We start from the raw sequence: 22500 nt of genomic DNA, 5'->3' as shown, positions 1-22500 counted from the left end.
CTTTAATATTTATAAATATTAAAAATTTATAAAATGATATGTTATAATTTTTTTGTTACGTTCATAATATTGAAATTAAAAAATTTAATATTTAAACTTATAATACATTTAATTTTTTATATATATTTTTGTTATATATTTCATTAGATACCATCGTTGACAAGTGCTTAATGTTTTGGAAAAAATTAATAAATATTTCTTTATATCCATATTAAAATTTAAATATTACATAATTACATAATATCTATACATATAAAATATTAAAATTATTTAAAAATTATAATTAACATAATAAATATTTATAATATAAATTATAAACAATTTTTTTATTAATTTGATTATGATATAGATTTAGTTGTTTGTGTCCTTATTTTTAAAGTAATATTAATGATAAATTTATTATTATGGTTTAATTTTAAAGGAATTGGAATGGTTCTAAACAAGATTTATTGAGTTTTAGGCATTTTCTTGTGAAATAAACATCATTTTTTCATTCAAAAGGTCAAAAATAGAGTAATAGTCGTCGGTGAAGATGGTCAATGGTGGTCGGTGATGACCGGTAGTGAATGTGATGAACGACGTTTAACGACGAGCGATTTTGATTGAATTCATGGTCAATTTGATAAATTATCTAAAATTTAGGGGTCAAAATGATATTTCAACTAAAATTCAAAGGTCAACTTAATATTTTATTTAAATTTCATGGTTCAATTTAAAAATTAACCCTTTTACTAGCGTGTCAGTCATTAAACTACCCATAGTATTTCTTGGTGTGATAGAGAAACTAATCCATATTAATGCTTTGGCTTGTAATTATAATATTATTGAAAGCGAATATGATGAAATTTGAAGTTGGAACATGAATGCATTTAGATTTCACGAGTGTTTAAGAATTTATATTTTTTTTTTTGATGAATTAAATTAATCGAGTTTATAACTCAGAGGAACTTAAAGATTGTTTAAACCAAAATACATAAATAACCTTAGCGTTTAGACTAAAATGTTAATATTTTCAAATGTACAAGATTAAAATGTTCCTTTTACGGTAGAGGGACTAAAATGCACTTTTAGGTAGAGTACATGTAGTTGTAGTAGAAGTTAACCTTCTATTTTACGTATTATTATAAGAGTTAATTGCATCAAATGTATGACCCTCATTTTAAAATGGTCCTTAAACTTTTAAATGTTTCAAGTTCATCCCTAAAGTATGATTATCATTCTAGATTAGTCCTCAAATTTTTAAATATTTTATTTTCATCCCTAAAATATGACTTTTATTCTAAATTGGTACTTAAAATTTTTTAATATTTCAATTTCATCCCAAACTATACGTATATACTAATCACATCTCTTATAAATAAATCGTTAGACCAAGTTATATCACTATATGTTCAAAATAATAAAATTTAAGTTAAACTATGGTTGACATTATTTACATATTTGGATGAATTTGGGGATAAAATTAGCATATTCAAAAGTTTGAGGACTAATATAGAAAGAGGGTTATAGTTTAGGGATGAAACTAGAATGTTCAAAAGTTTAAGGACTAATTTAGAATAAGAGTCACAGATCGGGGATTAAATTAGAATATTCCAAAGGTTAAGAACTAATTTAAAATAAGAATTATAGTTTGGGGAATATGATGCAATTAACTATTATTATAATTATAATTATTTTGGTTTTGCATATATTCACGGTCTCTGAAATAGCGCGTGCGAAGTTAATCTGCTTATGCAAGAAAGGCTTTCTTTATAACACGTGGTGGTCAATGGTTGGTGCATCCAAAAAGTTAACCTGGTAGGTGTCATCATCAAACCCCCATTTTCCTAACACTTCCAAGTTGAAAACCTCACACTTTACTTGAAATATGTCCCACCTTTCCTTTTATTAATTAATATTATTAATTAAATCATTTAAATTAAATTCCTAATAATAAATAAAGGCAGTGCCAACAGCAAAAATGCCAAAATCAAGATTTTCTACTTTATTGAATTTTTAAAAAATTAGAAGTAGTTTATTAATAAATAAGGTAAATTATAAATAATATCACTCAATTTTTTCACTCTTATTTAGCTAGTCTATCGTTTAAATACTAAACATAATTATGTTTGGACATTTTTCTTTTAAAAATCATTAAATGATTCTATTTTTTATGTAAAAATTCTTATGGTTTCATATTCCTTTTGATTTTTTGACGATGAAACACTTTATAAATCTTAATTGTGGAGAGGTAGATAAAGAGGGAGTGAGTTGTATATTTTGATTCAACGCTAATAGGATGTTAAGTATTATATATTATAGTGATTTTGGGTTTAATGAGTTTTGGGGTTCGGGTGAAATTTCTGATTTAAAGCATGAGATACCAAAATATGAGTAAATCAAAAGTTTAATAAATAAATTGAAAATATTAAACTTTAATGGCCAAAATAGGATAAAAAAAGTTAAGTGATGGAATTTATAATTTACCCAAATAAATATTAATTTTATAATTACTTAAAAAAGTAACTTACTTATAAGAGAAACAAATAACATAAATTTAAGATGAATGCTTTCTAGATAAAGAACAAAAAATCCGGAAAATGAATAATTGTATTTTAAAATCTAGAATTTTGATTTTAAAAGAAAAAATATCATTATAATATTAAAAAAACTTTTATGATAATAAATCTTGCCGACAAGATATTCACTTAAAACAAAATATATTCATCTTAAGCTTATTTCATCAATATAAGCAACACTATATATCTATAATCATTTTATTAAGATATTTTGATTTTAATCTCTCTACTATGATATAATTTAAGATATATTCTTGTTATTTTAATTTAACATGATTTGATATGTTATTTTTATATTATTATTATTATTAATTGTGTCTATATGATGTGTGTACGTTATTAATTGGTTAAGAAAATTCTAAACAGATAAAACATCAATCTTCCCCTCTAAGAGGCCGAACACAATGAGGACTAGTGGAGGCCACGATCCCCTCCAAATTTGAAAAATTATAAGTTAGACCTTTAAAATTTTTAGTTTATCCCCCCTAGAATTTTTAGAAATTCATATTAAGATTTACAATTTTTGAATGTTTTTAATTAAACCCCTCCCATATTTTTTAAAATTTATCATTAAGCCTTTCAAAATTTTAGTTAGACTTTTTTTTGCAGAAAATGTATACTAAGCTCTTCACTTTTTTCAAAATTTAAATTTAAACCTCTAAATTATTTATAATTTTAAGTTGACCCCAAACTGTATCACCAAATCCCGTCACTATCCCCTCTTATCCGAAAAAAAGTTTAGAAAAAACAAGTCTATCACTTCAAAATTAACTGTTAACTGTTATAAATTCGAATCTACTAATAACATTACAAAAGTAAAGAGATGTAACCTCAAATGTTAGCATAATGGAGGGACTAAATCCATAGTAGACCGTGAATTTAATTAACAACAAAATTTAATATTATGTTTATTATTCCCCCCCCCCCTATTTGGCGCGTATATAAACAAACCCATAAAGAAGAAAAGGGGGAAGAGAAAGATGAAGCAGACGGCAAATGACTTTGAGAAGCTGAAGCTGAGAAAGTAAAGAAAAGAGGTGAGAGAGAAAGAGAGAAAAACCAAACAAAACCCCAAAAAAAACAACAGACAGAACAGTGTGTTTTCTCGGTTGAGTGTAAAAAACAAGAGAGTTTTTTGCTCACTGGTTATTTGTTTCTGTTGTTTTTACTTTTTCTCTCTGGAAGAAGAAGAAGTGAACACCCTTTTGATCGGATTGCAATTTGGGATATTTGGGGAGGTTGTTTGTACGTACCTTGAATGGAGCGGGACCCAGAGTCCGATCCACAACCGGAATGGACAGCTCCGGGACCCGAAACGGGGTTCGAAGGTAAAAGATAACTCTTTTTTTCTTTTTAGCTTTTTAATTTCGTTTTGGGATTTGGGATTTCTTTTTTGTGTAATGTCGGATGTGATACGAGGTTTTTGTTTGAGATGCAGAACCGGTTTGGCGGTTGGGATTAGGGGATGAGCCGGAATCTTACCCGGAGAGACCCAATGAAGCTGATTGTATCTACTATTTGAGGACTGGGTTTTGTGGTTACGGCTCCAGGTGTCGGTTCAATCATCCACGTGACCGTACATCGGTAAATAATTGATAAATTCGATTGAATTATTCATTTGTTTCGATCTGGTTCGAAGTTTTCTTGAAGGGTTTTCGATTGTTTTTGTTTGATTATGGTCTGTCGAGTGATGGGGAATCGAATCCATGAGTGAAAATGGGAAGTTTTTGGTTAATTAAATTGGTAATCTTAGAAACATTTTATTCTCATTTTTTTTATTGATGAAGGTGATTGTTTTAGGTTATGGGAGCTGGAAGAGGTAATGCAGGGGGGTATCCGGAGAGAGTGGGCCAGCCGGCTTGTCAGGTACTTTTGATTTAGATTTTGTCTTAAATGTTTGATAAATTCGAGGTATGTATGCCGATATGCTACAATTTCAACAATGTGCATTGGTAAATTCTCTGTAGGTATGACTTTATGTCATTATGTCTTGCTTTTTAGTGAATAGATTGTATTTGGTTTGACAATTTAGCGAAATGCTAAAGAGTATGTTACTTATTTACGATGATTACGGTTTCCATTTTATTGATTGGCAGTATTATATGAGAAAGGGGACCTGCAAATTTGGTTCTTCCTGTAAATACCATCATCCGAAGCAGGGAGGTGGTTCTGTTAGCCCTGTGCCACTAAATTATTTTGGATATCCATTACGCCCGGTTTGTGCAACTTGACGTTAAGATCTTTTGCATTGTGTGATGTTAAGTTCGCTTAATAATTGAACTGCACTTTGAAACAGGGTGAAAAGGAGTGTTCTTACTTTGTGAAAACGGGGCATTGTAAATTCGGTGCAACATGTAAATTCCATCATCCCACACCACCTGCTGTAGAGGTTCCTGCACCATCTCCAGCTCCTCAAGTTGCACCTTTGCCAACTCCAGTTCCTGCACCTACATTATATCCCTCAGTGCATTCACCGTCCGGTCCTTCGTCACAACAATATGGAGTTGTAATGGCGAGGCCTCCCCTGATGCCAGGCTCATATGTGCAAGGACCTTATGGTCCTTTGCTTCTTTCCCCGGGCATGGTTTCTGTTGCGAGTTGGAATCATTATGCGGTAGGTAAATTAAAGTTTTATTCAGTTTCCTCAGCTGTGAGTAATCTTCATTAGTTTTTATTCTTGAGGTTGTTAATGCACCTGATGCAGCCACCTGTAAGTCCCAGTAATCAAGCCACTGCTGGATCGAGCTCAGTGTTTGGATTAACACCGTTATCTCCTTCAGCACCTGCCTATACTCGATCTTATCAGCCTGTACCTACTGGTGCTGTGTCTTCGAGTAGTATTCTTCAGGAGCAGTCATTTCCCGAGAGACCTGGCCAACCAGAATGTCAGTATTATATGAAAACAGGTGATTGTAAATACGGATCCTCCTGTAGATATCATCATCCGAAAGAAGTGCATGCACCAAAAGCCGATGTCATCCTCAGCCCTCTTGGTCTTCCTCTTCGTCCAGTAAGAATTTGTAAAATGCCATAGAAATTTGATGCTTTTTACAAGGTTGGGTTTAAAATTTTAATCACGATTAATGCTTAATAATGATTAGCATGGATAACAATTATCGTTGCTCTGTTTCTTTTGCAACAATTGATTATTATTCTGTATTTATTTGGTATTTGGGTTCCTTTGTGTGTTCCAACCTGCAACTAGAGGTAATAAAATGTGTAAAGTTTTCCCAATGGTCGGAGCTTCCTTTCCTTTAGAGAAATTGGAGCTTTGCGGTAAAGGTGAAAAGGGTGAAAGCAGCCATATAGGTCATGTGAACACTAGTGTTTATTCCGGTTATAATTGTTGGGTTAGTTCTTTTCTTCTTAACTTCTCATGTGTCATTTAACCTATAAGAATATCATATCTTCAATGGTGTTATCTTTCATACACTTATTGATTTATTATTTAGGACATTATAACATTATGTGGTTCATTTCTGATTCAACTTTTCTAGGATTTGTGTCCTCTTAAGCTAGATTTGGAATTTAGGTTATTTATAGGTGTTCATTTAGTAGCTCTTTTTTGGAAACAGTAGCTATAATTGTTCTATCAACTGCACAAGTTGGGGGGGGGGGGTACCGTTATAAAGTCCCCAATGTTGTTCCATGTGTTAGTTTCTGATTTCAATATAAATATCCGGGACTATCTGGACGAGGGATTAAATTTCTTTACATCTTAGTTTAGATTATGGATGGATATTGGTAAATTTCTACATTACAACACCTAAGCTATATGCTTTGTTTTTCAAGCAATTTCTGTCTTGGAATTGAGGATGTTCAAAAGTTAGTCAATAGTCGGTATGCTGAAAGTGTTGCATAGGCGACTTTTGTCAGCTCAAGATACTGAAAGTAGTCTTATCCTTAATTTTGATCTCCCCTTCCAAGCGAACTTAGTATGCAGGGTTTCTCAAGGAGGGTCTAAGTTTTTGTTATACCTGCCTGGCCGAGGACGAATCCTAGGATTTGAAGAAAATTTTTAATCGGCCACGAGCTAAGGCCTTCTCAATTCTGGTTATTATAAAATGTCATTGCACTCTCAAACATGAAGTTACACATGATCGGAATTGTTATATTTATATATCTGAGAAACTCAGCTCGCAAGAAACCACAGAAGTTAAATGAAGGAAACTATCATGAAATTGTTATGATTGAGTAGTTTATTTATTTATTCATGCTCCATATCCCTGTGTACTTCTTTTGCTTGTAGTCGGGTGTTCAGGTCGAGGTGTATCGCCTTTCTTTCTTGATGTCATTCTGCCTTTGTTTCTAACAACCAGTTAATTTCTAAGATTTTACGTGTTTGTCAAGAGTCTTTGGAGGATTATATCCTAATGCCCATTTCCGGCATGTACCGGATAAAGGTATCAGACACTAGTACCTAAAGAAAAATGAAAAGTTGGAGCAACATATGTTACTATTCATGCTTGCTATCTTCTTTGTTACATGAATGGCTGATATTGTTTTATTCTCTGGATTTTGGTACATTAGCCATGCAACATATATTTATGATACGACCTATTTTGTGTTATAAGCACTCTTATATTCTCCAAAAACAATTTTCAAGAGCATGAATGAGCAAGGTAAGTTAATTAAGGTTGAACTTCAGTTTTATGTCTGTGGAAACGCAGTCTTTTACGACCATTGTAGAATTTTGACCTCGAGTCCTGTTTCCCTTCAAGTTGTTAATATATCATTTGTGTTTTTGGTAATGTCATCAGGGTGCACCTCCTTGCATTCATTATTCACAGCGTGGAGTATGCAAGTTCGGAGCTGCTTGCAAATTTGATCATCCTATGGGAACGCTGAGTTACAGTCCGTCTGCCTCTTCCCTTACCGATATGCCTGTTGCACCCTATCCTGTTGGATCTACTATTGGTACTTTAGCTCCATCATCCTCATCTTCGGACTTACGACGAGAACTTCAGTCTGGTTCCAGCAAGGACCCTGCTCCATCCATAATGTCATCATCAGTGAGTGCATCGAGTGAATCAGTTGGTTCAGTTTTTTCTAAAGGTGGACCAGCTCCTCAGTCAAGCACACATCAATCAAGTCAGAGTTCTGCCCCTTCTACCACCACCACAACCAAGGCGCACGCTTCCAGCTAAGAAAAATGGAAGCAACTGCCTTTATCCCCCTTTTTTGATGAAGGTCATGAACAAAAACATTAATTTATTTTGTGTGCAAGCCTTCGAAAGTAGGAGGCTTCATTTCTTTGTTATCATGGCTCCACGATTAAGGTCTAGTGCGTAGCATCTGTATTCATATAATCATCATAGGGCCATCTAGTCCATCTCGAATAAAACCCATGGCCTAAACCTAAAACTTTTAGCAAACCCCATGCACCTTGCTTTTGAATAACCACCGAAGAACCTGCAGTTATGTTAGGGAGAACCATGTCGACCCTGTCCAATTTTTGGAGTCCACATCATGCATCTGATCTTTTTCCTGAAAACGAAAAGACTCAGCTCGCAACATTCTGCCCTTCAAATCAATTGAGTGTTCATGTCCATCATTCTTAGAGTTTTTATTTCTAATTCGGGAACAAGTTTCCAATTCAGCCTAGAAAAGGAACCCGACATTTTTTAACGAGGGGTTGTTGTGAAGGATAGAAGTAATTTAAGGAAAACTCCGCTGGATGCATCAAAATGTGACTTTTATATATATATATATATGGGGATCAGATTATACATATAATTATGTTGTGACAATGGAAATGCTCGACTGTGTTGGATACATTTACTGTGATATTCGAATACATGAGAATTTTTCTCCACTGTTTTAAATAATGTTCATCATTGTGCCTGGTCATTTGAGGCACCTATTACCCCCAAAGTTCAGGGTTGTTTTGTCAGACAGAGATGTCTAGTGCTCCTAGGTATTCTCTATCTACCTGTGGGTTGAGAACTTGTACATATTGTTGAAGATGGTTTGAGCTTTGATAGTGCCTTGTATTTGAAAGATGGTTCGAGCTCTGATAGTGCCTTGTATTTGAAAGATGGTTGGAGCTTTGATAGTGCCTTGTATTCAAACCCTATTCTGGGCACTTTTTCTATCCTTTTTCAAAGAAGGGTGGTTGTGAAGAATAGAAGTGCTGCAACTTTTCAGACAGAAGGCACAGTACTTAATGTAACAAATTAAGGTAACATCCCAAAACATTTTAATGCTGAATGAACCACATACTACATGCATTTTTGTGCTAGTTGCAGGTTTAAAGAAGCAGACAATATAATATATCATGGGACATATACGACCTTTATCAAAATGCTCCATAGAGACAACTCTTTATCATGTTTGTCTGAAAATAAAAGAAAGCTTTTGCTTAAAAAGCTGTTTTTCAAATCTAAACTTCCGTTCAATTTGGCGAAGTTAAGGCTGGAGAAACCATATTAATTCCTTGTACCTACTGTCTGTCTTTTGTACCTTGAAACAAAACATAACTTCCATTTTCCTAGCTGATACGGTATCAAAAAAGTGAATTCGCCGAGTAAAACGTCACCGAAACTCAGCATCATGATGTAGCTGCTTGGAGTGTCATTGCAAGTATAAATAGCTCCCACGCACTCATCTTGAACCATCAATGGAGGATGATCCATGGAGAATGAGTTTGAAGGAGGTTTCAAACAGTTATAAGGAACAATGCAGGCCAAGTAACCCGAGTTATCGTCACTGCTGGTACTGAAAAACAAACCATTATCATCTTTCGATGAAAACGAGCCACTGTTTTTTGGTTCCGAAATGTCAGGCTGAGGTTGTTCAACGTTATGATTTGTTGATTGGGATTGATACGTGTTAAGATCAAGAGCCTGGTGGTAAACAGATTGGACATGGAAAAGGGACATGTAGACGAAGTTGGTCCTGGCTTGAGTTCCTTTGTTGGAAATGGCAGCTCGATCATAAGTGAGTGCAGCTTCTTGAGCCGTGTTGAAAGTGTCGAGCCAATGTGATAGGGAAGCGGTAGCAGATTAATGAACGTTGCTCTTGTTGAAGAATCAAATCTAGAAAGCTCTAGACTCGATAAAGAACAAAGGGGGTGAATAGTAGAAGGTGGCTCCCTTATGAAGGTGAACGGTAAAGATGATGATGGTAAGAACGGTAAAGATAATTAGATGTGTTGAAAGGAAAACTTATGAAACATTTACCAGGATCAATGTGATGTGTCTTTATGCGTTTTAGTCGAGGTTTCTTCTTTGTAGGGACTGAATTCTTGTAGTCTTAAAATCCTCTTTTGCATACAATTCCTGTAATATGATATTTAGGTTGAAATTCAACATGGCCCCGTCTACTGTTTGCTTTCATTATGATTGCTTCAGATATTCTCTCCATGGTTTGACTCGTGTGTGGCGAGAATGAGTGTTGAAAAACCATGTCAAATGGTTTGTGAAAGTAATCCCTTAAGTCTCCTAAGTGTGGTTTATGAATTAAGAATTTTCGGGAGGAGATTTGTGAACTGCAGAACCTTCGTGGTAGTGCATCGTCTACTATATTTTTTTCTTACCTAAGTCTTTTATGCACTTAAAGGAGTTGTGTTTAGTATGGACGACAAGTTCAAGTAAAAAGGAGAAGAAGTACGTTACAATATCAATAAAATGAGTAATAAAATACTTACTTTTGGACTCTCGTAAATCGTGACTCTTCATTGATATGAAATATTATTTAGGGCTTTCAAGTGGTAACCTGTCAGGAGGGTCACCTAGCATCATTCGAAAACTCTTGGTGATGGAAGATGGTGTGGGCCAGTACCGTGTTGCTTTCACTTTTTTCATCATTTACATGGATTCCCTGTGCACGAACTATAAATCCTGTGGAGTTTTTCAAATCATGTGTCATCGTTAAGATGGCGTCACGACTAAGGCTTTTCTAGATGTAGCATTTTTACAACAAATCTAACTCTTTGGTTTCTTCGAGATTGTATGTTTGACGAGGTATGATAGAACCTTGAATTAGATTGGTTTGTTGTTATTTCCCTCTTTCTGATGGTAATCCATCAAGTGGATCACCTAACACTTCTCGAAAATCTTGTAAAAGAGATGAAAACACACCAGGCAAATCCTTGTTAATGTTAGAAATCGAAACAAGTGATTCCCTAAAGCGAACAAGGATGCAAGGTTGTTCGTAAAGAATGTTCTCTCTCAATTCTTTTGTGCTCACACATAGATTTTGAGTCACTCTTTTCTTCTCACAATTAGGTTCACTCACCTCCCATGGGTCATTATTCTTTTGGCTTTTGTAACTAGTAACTTCTTTTGCTTTTGCCTCTTTCTCAACATTTTTTTTGCTTTCCCTACCTCCTCACAATTTCTCATTTGATCTTTAGGGGCTGGAGGTGTGTTATTCTTTGCTGGTCGTTGTTTCAACTTGTCAGGTTTGTCATCTCTCGGGTTTTTAGAGAAGGTGGAGTAGAAGATGAAGAAGGATTTGAATGATTACCTTGGTAAGAGGATGAAGTACCTTGGTAATGTTCTCTAAATTGAAATCTCCTTTGGATTTGTACTTTGATCGTTATTGCCTTATTTAGTGTATCTTCGAGGTTTTTATACCTATGGAGGTCAAGAAGATCAGTGATGTTTGAGTTCAAGCAGATGACGAATCTTGACACAGTGTCATTTTCTTCTTTGGTTATGTTAGCCCTATTGAGTAAGGACTGCATCTCCTTGTAGAAGACTTCAACAGAACTTCTACCTTATCGAAGTCGGTGTAGTCGTAGTTTAACTTCTTGTAACACCCATTTCCCGTATACGTTTCCGTACACGAGACACAGATGTCACATAACTTTTAAAGCATTTATTCTTTTGTAAACCAATAAAATTTTGTTTCTATTCATAAAATATTTTAATTTAATAATTAATAAAACATTCATTAAACATTAGTATAAGTTAAATACTTCTCAGAGCGTGATCATATTTCTATTACATGCCAACTAATAATATAAAAAATAGACACAGTTGTCGTACAGCTGAGGTGACTTTTGATTTGCGATATCAGATGCACTCCTTACTCTTCTTGCTAACGCCTACGCGTGAAATAAACACACGTTAAGTATTTACTTAGTGAGGCAAGAACACTAATGAGGTAAGAATCAATACATCATTATATCATATTTACCAAATACAAGTTTATTGTTTTCAAATCATTATAATTTCTTTGAGGTGTTCACCTAGTGTCGATACGGTCGTTCATAAACATATTATGAATTTCGTGGTTTTGCACAGTTAGTGCCAATACGGTCGTTCATAAACATATTATGAATTCTATGGTTTTGCACACTTAGTGCTGATACGGTTGTTCATAAACATATATAAATTCTGTGGTTTTGCACGCTTAGTGTCGATACTATTGTTCGTAAACATATTATGAATTTCGTGGTTTTGTACACTTAGTGTCGATACGGTTGTTCATAAACATATTATGAATTCTGTGGTTTTGCACACTTAGTGTTGATTCGGTTGTTCATAAACATATTACGAATTTTGTGGTTTTGCACACTTAGTGTCTATAATACACATAGTACTAATATAACACTACAACATATGTATTTAACCAAATACAACTAAAACTTGTAATGTACATATTAAATGCACTCACCTGATATGTCTTGTTAAAATGCTTTAAGGATGTTCAACTATTCGACAACCTTATATTTGCCCTTTTTCTTGCTTAACTCAGGAGCTTGGTTACGATCTACACAAGCATCCAATAAGTACACATGATATACCAATATTAGTATACTCTCTAACATTTATACGTTTAATAATACTTAAAAGTACTATTATATTCAATTTCTATTAAAATTCGTCCTATCTTAATTTTCTAGACTCACTAGTATCGGTACCCCTACCATGGTATCGATACTTCTATACTATGGTATCGATACTCCCTTCAGTATCAATACCATTTCTGCATTCTGGAATCCATGGTATCGATACCTTTCTCTTAGTATCGATACCCACAGCAGTATCGATACTAATTGCATCAATATCGATATTGTTCATCGTAATTTTTCAAATTTAAGCCTATAGTATTGGCATTGTTCTTCCAGTACAGATACCCTTACCCATATTTTCCATTTTTCAGCTCGATTTTTACTCAAATTTCATCAAATTCTCTTTTACCTCCAACAATACTATTAAACTCTTCTTTACTTATCTAAACTAACTTTCCTTCATCTAGTTTCTTATAACATCTAAAATCTCCAAAGAATCATCTCAATCCAAGAATGATACTACTTTTTCATACATGTTTTTAATCACATCCAATGCTTCTAATATCTTATTTACTTATTTGACAAGTCAAATATACTAGCAAACCTCAATAAAAACTCATATTTCAACATAACATTCAAAAACTCATTTTCTTCAATCTCCCATAATTCATTCATCTATTGGTTTTAATCCTCTATAACCCTTTCTTAAGCCTCTGTAATACTCAAAGTTTCAATACCAAACCAAAAATCGAAAGGAAAAACCAACTTAGAGGAGCTCACCTTTGGCTATGGAGAGAACGACTCACATGAAGAATGAGAAGAGAAGATAACTTATTTTTTCTTTCTATTTTCCCCTTTTCTTACTCTTAAATACCCTATTAAAATGAATTTTAAATTTATTTCCATCTAAAAGACTAAAATACCCTTTCATTCTTCATTTCTTAATAATTGGTCTTACACAAGATTTCTAAATCATTTTTATATATTTTACCATTTATTCAATTTAATCCTCCCGATTTTTAAATTCTTTCAATGCAGTCACTGGCTTAATATTTGGGGCATTACAATTCTCCCCTTCAAAAAATTCGTCATCGAATTTAAAGAAGTACCTGCTACGAAGAGGTGTGAAAATTGCTTCCTCATGCCCTCTTCTCTTTTCCAAGTAGCTTATTCTACTTTGTGATTTTGCCAGAGTACTTTAACTAGAGGAATCTTCTTGTTACCCAGTTCCTTGTTTTCTCTAGCCAAGGTCCGTTAGTTCTTCCTCTAAAGTTAAATCTAGTCAGATCTCTATTTCTTCGGGTATAATGATATGGGATGGATTTAATCGGTACTGTCTGAGCATCGACACGTGGAAAACATTATGGATCTTGTCCATATCAGCAGGCAAAGTTAACTGATAAGCTACGAGTCCGACCCTTTTCAAGATCTCATTAGGTCCAATAAATCTCGGACTCAGCTTTCCTTTATGCCCAAACCGTAATACTTTCTTCCAGGGAGATACTTTCAGAAATACCTTATCCCCACGTGATATTCAATCTCTTTCCTTGTTAGATCAACATAAGATTTCTGTCGATCTGAGGCTATCTTCATATTATCGTGGATAACTTTCACTTTCTTCATTTCTTTCATCAAATCCAGGCCAACTAGGTCTCGGTCATTTAGTTCAAACCAATTTAAGGGTGTTCGACACTTCCTCCCATACAAAGCTTCATACGGGGCCATTTTAATACTCGATCGGTAACTATTATTATAAGAAACTTCTGCTAAAGGAAAATACCTTTCCCATGATCCTCTAAACTCAATCATACATGCCCTTATCATATCCTTTAATATCTGAATAGTTCGTTCTGATTGCCCATCTGTTTGAGGATGAAAAGTTGTGTTGAAATTCAATCGAGTACCCAATGCCTCATGACTTACAAAATCTTGAAGTAAACCTTGGGTCTCGATCAGACACTATCGATATAGGCACTCCATGCAGCCTAACTATCTTCTTTACATACAATTCCACATATTTATCCATCGAGTGGTCTACCCGAACTGGAATAAAGTGAGTTATCTTGGTCAATCAGTCCACAATTACCCATATCGAGTCCTTTTAACCTGGTGACAAAGGTAGCCTCGAAACAAAATACATTGTAACTCGTTCTCACTTCCACTCAGGAATGGATATCGGTTGTAGTAATTTGGAAGACACTTGATGTTAAGTTTTCACTTGCTGACATGTCAAACATTTTGCAACAAACTCCGATATAGCTTATTTCATACCATGCCACCAATAACGACTCTTTAAATCCTGATACATATTATTCCCGTCTGGATATATCGTCAAAGGACTATAGTGTGGCTCAGAAAGAATATATTTCTTCAGTTCATAATTATCGGGAATGCAAAGTCTTCCACAATAATATAAACATTCATCTGCCCTCATTTCAAAGTCTTTAACCTCTTATTTTTCTACTTGCGCCATTCTCGCCAAACATTTTTCATCTTGACCTTGCAGTTCTTTTACCCGATCCAAAAGCATTGACTTTAACTCAAGTTCAGCAATCAAGGAACCATCCTCCTTTAAAGACATACGTACATCCAACGCCCGAAGAACGACAAAAGTCTTTCGGCTAAGTGCATCCGCTACCACATTAGCCTTCCCGTGATGAAAATCGATGATCAAATCATAATATTTTAAAAGCTTGATCCATCTTCTCTGTCTCAAATTGAGTTCTTTTTGAGTCATCAAGTACTTTAGACTATTGTGATCCATATAAATATGGCATCGCTCACCATATATATAATGGCGCTAAATTTTCAAAGCAAGTACGACCGCTGCCAATTCTAAGTCATTTGTTGGGTAATTTCTCTCGTGAGTTTTCAACTGTCTTGAGGCATAAGCCATGACTTTTCTATCTTGCACAACCATACATCCTAACCCATTATGAGATGCATCACTAAAGACTACATAGTCTTTACCCGACTCAGGTTGTACAAGCACTAGGGATTCGTTACGATTCTTTTTAGCATTTCAAAACTTTCTTGGCATTTCTCCGACCAAACAAAAGGCACATCCTTCCGTAACAACTTAGTTAGGGGCAAAGCTAATATTGAGAAGTTCTTCATAAACCATCTATAATAACCAGTAAGTCCCAAGAAACTCTGAATTTCAGGGATATTCTTTGGGGGTTGCCAATCCACTATATCATGAATCTTTATAGGATCTACTCTTATGCCTTCTGCGAACACTATATGACCAAGGAAAGCAATCTCAGCTAACCAAAATTTATTAGAGTATGCCCAAAGACAAATCATATGCTGATTGTAATAATACATTTATTTATCGATTTTATTGAATAAAGGCATTGCCAATATTATTTTCAGTTATATGTTTGTGTTTAACATAAATTGAAAGATAATAAAGTCCATATAATAACATTATTAACAGATCCATAGTCAAGTATTATTATGGGCATGGACAATAATAATACGCTTAAGACTAACATGTTATTGATTGATGACAAGGAGTTGTCATTGATATATAGATGTTAGAATTGATACATGATTATATTGTTAGAGAACAATGTATTAGATTGACCCATCATGAGCATATGTCTTGGATTATTATGTAACGGTCATAACATTACTCATGGTGATGACTATATGTATGATCCTCATAATTGAGATCAATGTCATCCCAACATATATTGTTGTATGTTTTGATACAGTTAAACATGCTCTGTAACTAGTTGCACTATAAAGACTATTATTGAATATATCTCGATATATGTAGTGGGGTGTATATGGTTAAGATATGGTTTTTCCTTCCTACATAATAGGAAATATATCATAGGCCACTTGATTGAGTGAGACTAGAAATGCATGGCCATGCTCGAATAAGTTGATATGTGATATAAAAAATTATTCGTTAATTATAGTTTACTCTAGATATCAAGAAACAATAGATGGGCTATACAAGTGTGACTATTCTAAGACTTGTGCCTATTCTAGATATAAAGGACAAAATGATGTAATACATAAAAGAGTTAATCTCAAAGATGATATGTCGAATCATAATTTCTTGTAACTTAGGTGACAATGATATATTGCTAGATGTCACTCAAAGTATATAATATTAGAATTGTTATAATAATTACTACTAACGTTACGAGAACCTACAGGGTCACACCCTAGGATTGAAATGAGCAAAGATGTACAATTTGTTGTATGTTACTAAAATATATCTAGAGTTAAGATATGTATATTTGATATACATATGATTTTAATTATCCCGAATATAGTAAGTAAGCATTAAAAGAATGTAATTTAGATTACAACTCTTTTAATTGATATATAATTCGTAATAATTAAATAAGTTTTTAAATAAACATTAAAGATTATAATTCAGATTATAAGTCTTTAATGTATATTTAATTTGAATTAATTAAATAATATTTTATTTATTAATTCGAAATAACTTTAAAAACCCTAACGTAGTCATTTAACTTCAGTCGTTTTTCTCAAAACCGATTTTGGGAAAAGAAAATTTTGCTCTCAATTGGGTGAACTAAGTAGAGGCCGAGACTTGTTTTTGTGGAGGCTTACGATTCAAACCGTTCGTGATCACCACTTCTCGTTGATGTCTTTGTTGTTTTTCAAGGAACCCATTGTAAGTATCCACATAATTTCCTCCCGATTTCAGTTTTACGTACTTGGATCGCTGGTGAGACCGTCGAGTTTTATTTCTGATTCACCGTGGGGTGTGTTGACGGTTCCAACAAAATTCACACTTGGACAATTTGGCAAACAACTTCTTTTCTCGAAGTTTCTGAAGAACCACTCGAAGATAAGCATCATGTTCCCTTATTGACTTGGAATACACCAAAATATCATCTATAAATACCATCACAAATTGATCCAAGTAAGGTTGGAATACTCGATTCATCAAGTCCATATATGTTGTAGGAGCATTAGTTAATCCAAATGGCATTACCAAAAATTTGTAGTGTCTATACCGAGTCTGAAAAGTTTTCTTTGAAATATCATCCTATTTTATCATTCATATTCTTTATCATTACTTTGTTTAACTGACGGTAGTCGATGTATAATCGCATTGACCCGTCATTTTTTTTCACAAAAAGCATAGGTGCTCCCCAAGGAGAAACACTGGGTCTGATAAATCCCTTATCAAGTAACTCTTGCAATTGGACCTTTAATTCTCTTACCTTTATTGGAGCCATAGAAACAGGTTCGGTACCCGGGTAAACCTCAATCCTGAATTCCACCTCACAATCTGGAGGTAAACCCGATAATTCTTCTGGAAATTCCTTAACTATTGGGATATCATTTAATCTCGCTTCCAGTACTCGAATGTCTATCACATTAGCTAGGAAAACTTTACACCCTTTTGACATCAGTTTCCTTGCAGTCATGGTTAATATCACTTTGAATGATGATTTTGCTTTTTCACCAATCGGTACTATTTTAGAGCCTTCCGTATCCTTCAAGAATAATCGCTTCTTGCGACAATTAACCCATCCATGATGTGGAGACAACCAATCTATACCCAAAATGATTTCAAACTCATAAAAGGGCAATTCCATTAAGTTTGCCGGGAACACAACCCCTTGAATCTTTATCGAACATTTCCTACATACCCGAGTTACTCTCGTACTATGGTCCATGGGGTTTACCACTATCATCTCGCTAAAGATTGGTTCTAAAGGAATTCCTCTAGCTCTAGTCAACTTTGTACTAATATAAGAGTGTGTAGAACCAGGGTCAATCAATATTATAAATTCGGGCCACTCCCCACGACTCTTGTTGACCTCCAGATTTTCCTCTTCCTCTGCTTCTACTAGGTGCTGCTACTGATCTTTCAGTTTGCACTGATCTATCTCTGGATCTCTGTGGATAATTCCGAGCATAGTGACTAGTTTCTCTACGATGAAAACAAGTGCCAGAGAGCAATCTACATGCTCATTGGTGAAATTTTCCACATGTCTGATATGGATTAGTTCTTTCTCCATATTCTCTACCCGAGTTAGCAGATAAAGATTGTGATTGTTTAGTTTTATGAGAAGCTGCAACAAAACTATCTCTGTCAGTATATCGAGAACTCGAGCCCTTTTCTCTCTTGGGAAGTTGAAGACATTCCAATTCTTTTTCCCGTCTACATAGTCTACTCTGCTGCTAGAGTCTCATTTTGAGCTCTTTCAATAGCCTTAACTTGGTTTATAACTTCTTGTAGGCTAGAAAAGTTTAACACCAACATCATCTCTTTCAACTTAGGCCTCAGACCCTCAATGAACCAATCAAGTCGAGCTTTATCATTGGGAACTACCTCAGTAGCATAATGACTAAGCTTGTTTTATTCAGCCTCATACTCATGCGCTGCTCGATCACCTTGTTTCAAATTAAAAAGCTTCAGCAGCATTGACCGCATAAACTATTCCCCGATGTACTTGTTCTTAAACTCATCTTGAATGAATTGCCAGGTCACTTGTTCAAGTGATGCATACATTGTAGTATTTGACCACCATACTCGAGCTGATCATCGAAGTAAAGATATAGCTCCGCCCAACTTTTCAGAATATGAGCATTGAAGACTTCATCCCCGAAACTTCATCCTCTTCTCCCTAGAACTCGGGAGCTCCCAAACTTCTCAACTCTTTTAAAATTAATATATGCGATGCTAGAGGAACAGGGGGAGGCGGAGGAGGTTGGAACCGTGTCAAGATGGCATCAAGAGCTTGCATGAAAGCTCCAAACTCTGGCACAGGCATACCCTGATGTGCAGGCGCACTAGCATTTTCAGATGGGATCGGATGCTCACTATTTGCTTCATAGCTCTCGCTACCTTCTCTAATTTCTTGACCAATCGCCCTTCTTGAAATCGTAGAATCCAACATCTAATATAACATACATAAGGATAATACTTAAGTTAGTAAGGAGAGACATCGATCATATTCTAACTATACCCTATCAATAACCTTGATATCTTAGTGGTATGTAAACCTTTTTTACATTAAAGTACACTCAAATTCAGCTGAGAATTGGCTAAACCTGTAGCTCTGATACCAATAAATGTAACACCCATTTTCCGTATATGTTTCCGTGTACGAGATATAGGTGTCACATAACTTTTAAAACATTTATTCTTTTGTAAACAAGTAAAATTTTGTTTCTATTCATAAAACATTTTAATTTAATAATAATAAAACATTCATTAAACATTAGTATAAGTTAAATACTTCTTAGAGCATGATCATAACTCTATTACATGTGTTGAAAATATTTTGATATTTCGATATAACAAATTAAGTTAAATGAATTTTAAGATTTTCCAAAATGATTTTCTAAGTATATTCGATATAATTATTCAAATATCAAAACATTACTCTAAATCTTTCAAAAGTCAGTTTTAATCCTTACTCAAGTGTAAAATTAAGTTTTAATCTTAAAACAATTTCAAAATAATTTTACAAAGTATTTCTAACCGTTTCAAAGCCAAAAATTCCAGATTGCTCAGAGGGAACCGATTCCCCCCCAATGGGGTACCGATTCCCCCCCAATGGGGTATCGATTCCCCCTGAATGGTTTGGCTCCGAGAATTCCAGTATGCTCGGAGGGAACCGATTCCCCCCAGGGGGTACCGAATCCCCCACTATTCAACGGTCGAAATATTTGAATTTTACACTTAGGGAACCGATCCCCTTAAGGGGTACCGATTCCCCCACGCTCCAAACTGCTTTATTAATTGATTTCACACTAAAACGGATATATTATCTTCATTAATGATCCCAACATTCTGAAGTGATTCAAGGTGTATTTAAGCAAGCTTAGAATCCATTGATCAATAACAAGAAACATCAAGTAACTAGAATCAAGAGAGAATCAAAGAGAAAGCATCAAACCTCAAGTTTGAGCATTTCAAGTCCATTTTTCATTCAATATTCATTTTGCTTTCAATAACACTTATTGTGCTCAATTGTATTCATTTTTGAGTGTTCTTTTCTTTGTTCTAGAATTGTGCAAACAATCTACCTTGTGAGGATTTCCTTGTAAGTTTGCAAATTTGTATTGTTCTCTTTGGGAGAGAGTGTTCTCAAGAATTTGGGGTATAATTCTTGTGGGTTTGTAAGGTTACTCTTTGTCCTCAAAAGAAAGACAAATTAGTGAATTTTTGGAAAATCCTTAGTGTGGATAGCTAAGGTAGTGGACGTAAACTTTGGTTGAGAAAGTCGAACCACTCTAAATCGCTGTGCAATTTCTTTCAATTTTTTGCAAAAGCTTCCACCAAAATTTTTATTGCCAATTCACCCCCCTCTTGGCCGATTTCGTCAATCGATTAACTCAACAATTGGTATCAGATCCTAACTTATTTGAAGGTTTAATCGCCTCTTGAGTTGATTCGAAAAGAGTTACATAGATAATCAAAGTCATCAATGGCCTCTACTTCAAACTTTGACTCCGGTCTCGATTCGATGCCCGTCAACAAGCCTCCTGTCTTCAATGGGGCTAATTATACCTATTGGAAAAATAGGATGATGTACTTCATTCAAGCAAGTGACATGGGAGCATGGAATGTTGTAGAAGAAGGATACTTAAAGCCTCTCACTCATCCAAGATTATGGAGTGAAAGAGAGACAAAAATGTTCCAGCTCAACTCCAAAGCCATCCATATCATATTTTGTGCTCTTGGACCAGATGAATAAAGAAGAGTTTCATCTTGTACAACTACCAAAGAAATATGGGACAAACTTCAAGTCACTCATGAAGGTACCGATGAGGTAAAGAAATCTAAAATTAGTATTCTAACGCATAGCTATAAAAATTTCATGATGAAACCAAATGAAGATATCAAAGCTATGACGGATAGATTCTCAACGATTGTCAATGGTCTCAAATCATATGGAGAGATCATTTCAAATGAAAAGCTTGTGAGGAAGTTAGTCTACTCCCTCCCAAAATCGTGGCAATCAAAGAAGACGACAATCATCGAGTCTAAGGATCTAACATCCTTAACTCTTGAAGAGCTAATCGGTTCACTCCTCACTCATGAAATGATGTTTGAAGATGAGGTGGGCCTTGATAAGATTGAAGAAACACCAAAGGAGAAGGATAAGAAGAAAAACATTGGAGTTGCTCTCAAATCCACAAAAGATGAGAGTGATTCGGATGAAGATGACAATGACGAGGAAATGGCATTGTTTGCCAAACGGTTCAGAAAAATGATGAGACCTTATCGAGGAAGAAAATTCAAACGAAATGAAGGCCTCAAAAATGAACCAAAAGAGAAGGACCCGATCATTTGCTATGAATGAAAAAAGCTGGGGCATGTCAAATATGATTGCCCACAACTGAAGAGAAAGGGTCAATCAAAGAATAAGCACAAGGCTCATGTGGCTACATGGAGCGATGAAGAGGAACAAGAAGTAGCAAACTTGTGCTTGATGGTATTCGGGGAATATTCTAAGGTAACCTCTAACTCATCTGATTTTGATGATTTATCCTATGGTGAGTTATTAGAGGAATATAATGGGTTGGCTTTGGATTATGAGAAATTGTTTTTAAAATATAAAAATGATGTTTCAAAATTGAAAAATGAAAATAAACTCATATCCAAAACCAACAACGATCTTGAAAGTAAAATCAAAGATTTACAAATCAAACTAGAAGAGTTTGAAAAAAAAAATGGATTTGCAAAATTTACTTTCAAAGGTCAATGATGATCATCAAAAGAAAATTGATGATCTTAAAACTTCTTTTGATAAAGTTGGAACAAAACGTTTTGAAAATGGAGAAAATTCAAAATCCAACTTTGTTAGAAAAAGTTTTAAAAACTACAATCATAGAGGTCCCCAAAGAACCTCTAATGGAAAAATCGTTATAAGTATATGGGTTCCTAAAGAGCTCATTACTACTAAATATAAGGATATCCTACACAAATGGATACCTAAGGGGACTAGGATTTTGGAAACTAATGAATATGGACCCAAAAGAATTTGGGTACCAAAAATTAGAAATTAATCTATGTTTGTAGGAAAAGGAGCATTGCTACAAGGCACAAGAAACAAATCCAAATTCATGGTACCTTGATAGTGGATGCTCAAGACACATGACCGGAGACAAAAATCGGTTCATTGAGCTTAACGCCAAAAATGGAGGAGAAGTGACTTTTGGTGATGATTCAAAAGGTCACATTGA

General features: G+C 34.5%; 1 protein-coding gene across 1 annotated transcript; it reads left to right on the top strand.

Moving 5' to 3' along the window:
- Positions 1-3561: 3561 nt before the first annotated feature.
- LOC120155729 (zinc finger CCCH domain-containing protein 58-like) lies at positions 3562-7818 on the top strand. The gene is made up of 7 exons (XM_039167216.1): positions 3562-3886; positions 3997-4142; positions 4359-4424; positions 4655-4774; positions 4855-5172; positions 5263-5568; positions 7319-7818. Exons 1-7 carry the CDS (start codon positions 3817-3819, stop codon positions 7703-7705), a joined length of 1413 nt encoding a protein of 470 aa, XP_039023147.1. The 5' UTR covers positions 3562-3816; the 3' UTR covers positions 7706-7818.
- Positions 7819-22500: the final 14682 nt, after the last annotated feature.

This window comes from Hibiscus syriacus, unplaced genomic scaffold (assembly GCF_006381635.1).
Source record: "Hibiscus syriacus cultivar Baekdansim isolate YM2019G1 unplaced genomic scaffold, ASM638163v2 tig00111206_pilon, whole genome shotgun sequence".
NCBI classification, from domain to species: domain Eukaryota; kingdom Viridiplantae; phylum Streptophyta; class Magnoliopsida; order Malvales; family Malvaceae; genus Hibiscus; species Hibiscus syriacus.
This window is presented reverse-complemented; position numbering and strand designations above follow the sequence as displayed.

Coding starts and splice junctions, on each gene's coding strand:
- LOC120155729 (XM_039167216.1), top strand. CDS start 3,817: ATGGAGCGGGACCCAGAGTCCGATCCACAACCGGAATGGACAGCTCCG. Junction 4,143..4,358: donor ATCCACGTGACCGTACATCG/GTAAATAATTGA, acceptor TGATTGTTTTAG/GTTATGGGAGCTGGAAGAGG. Junction 5,173..5,262: donor CGAGTTGGAATCATTATGCG/GTAGGTAAATTA, acceptor CACCTGATGCAG/CCACCTGTAAGTCCCAGTAA.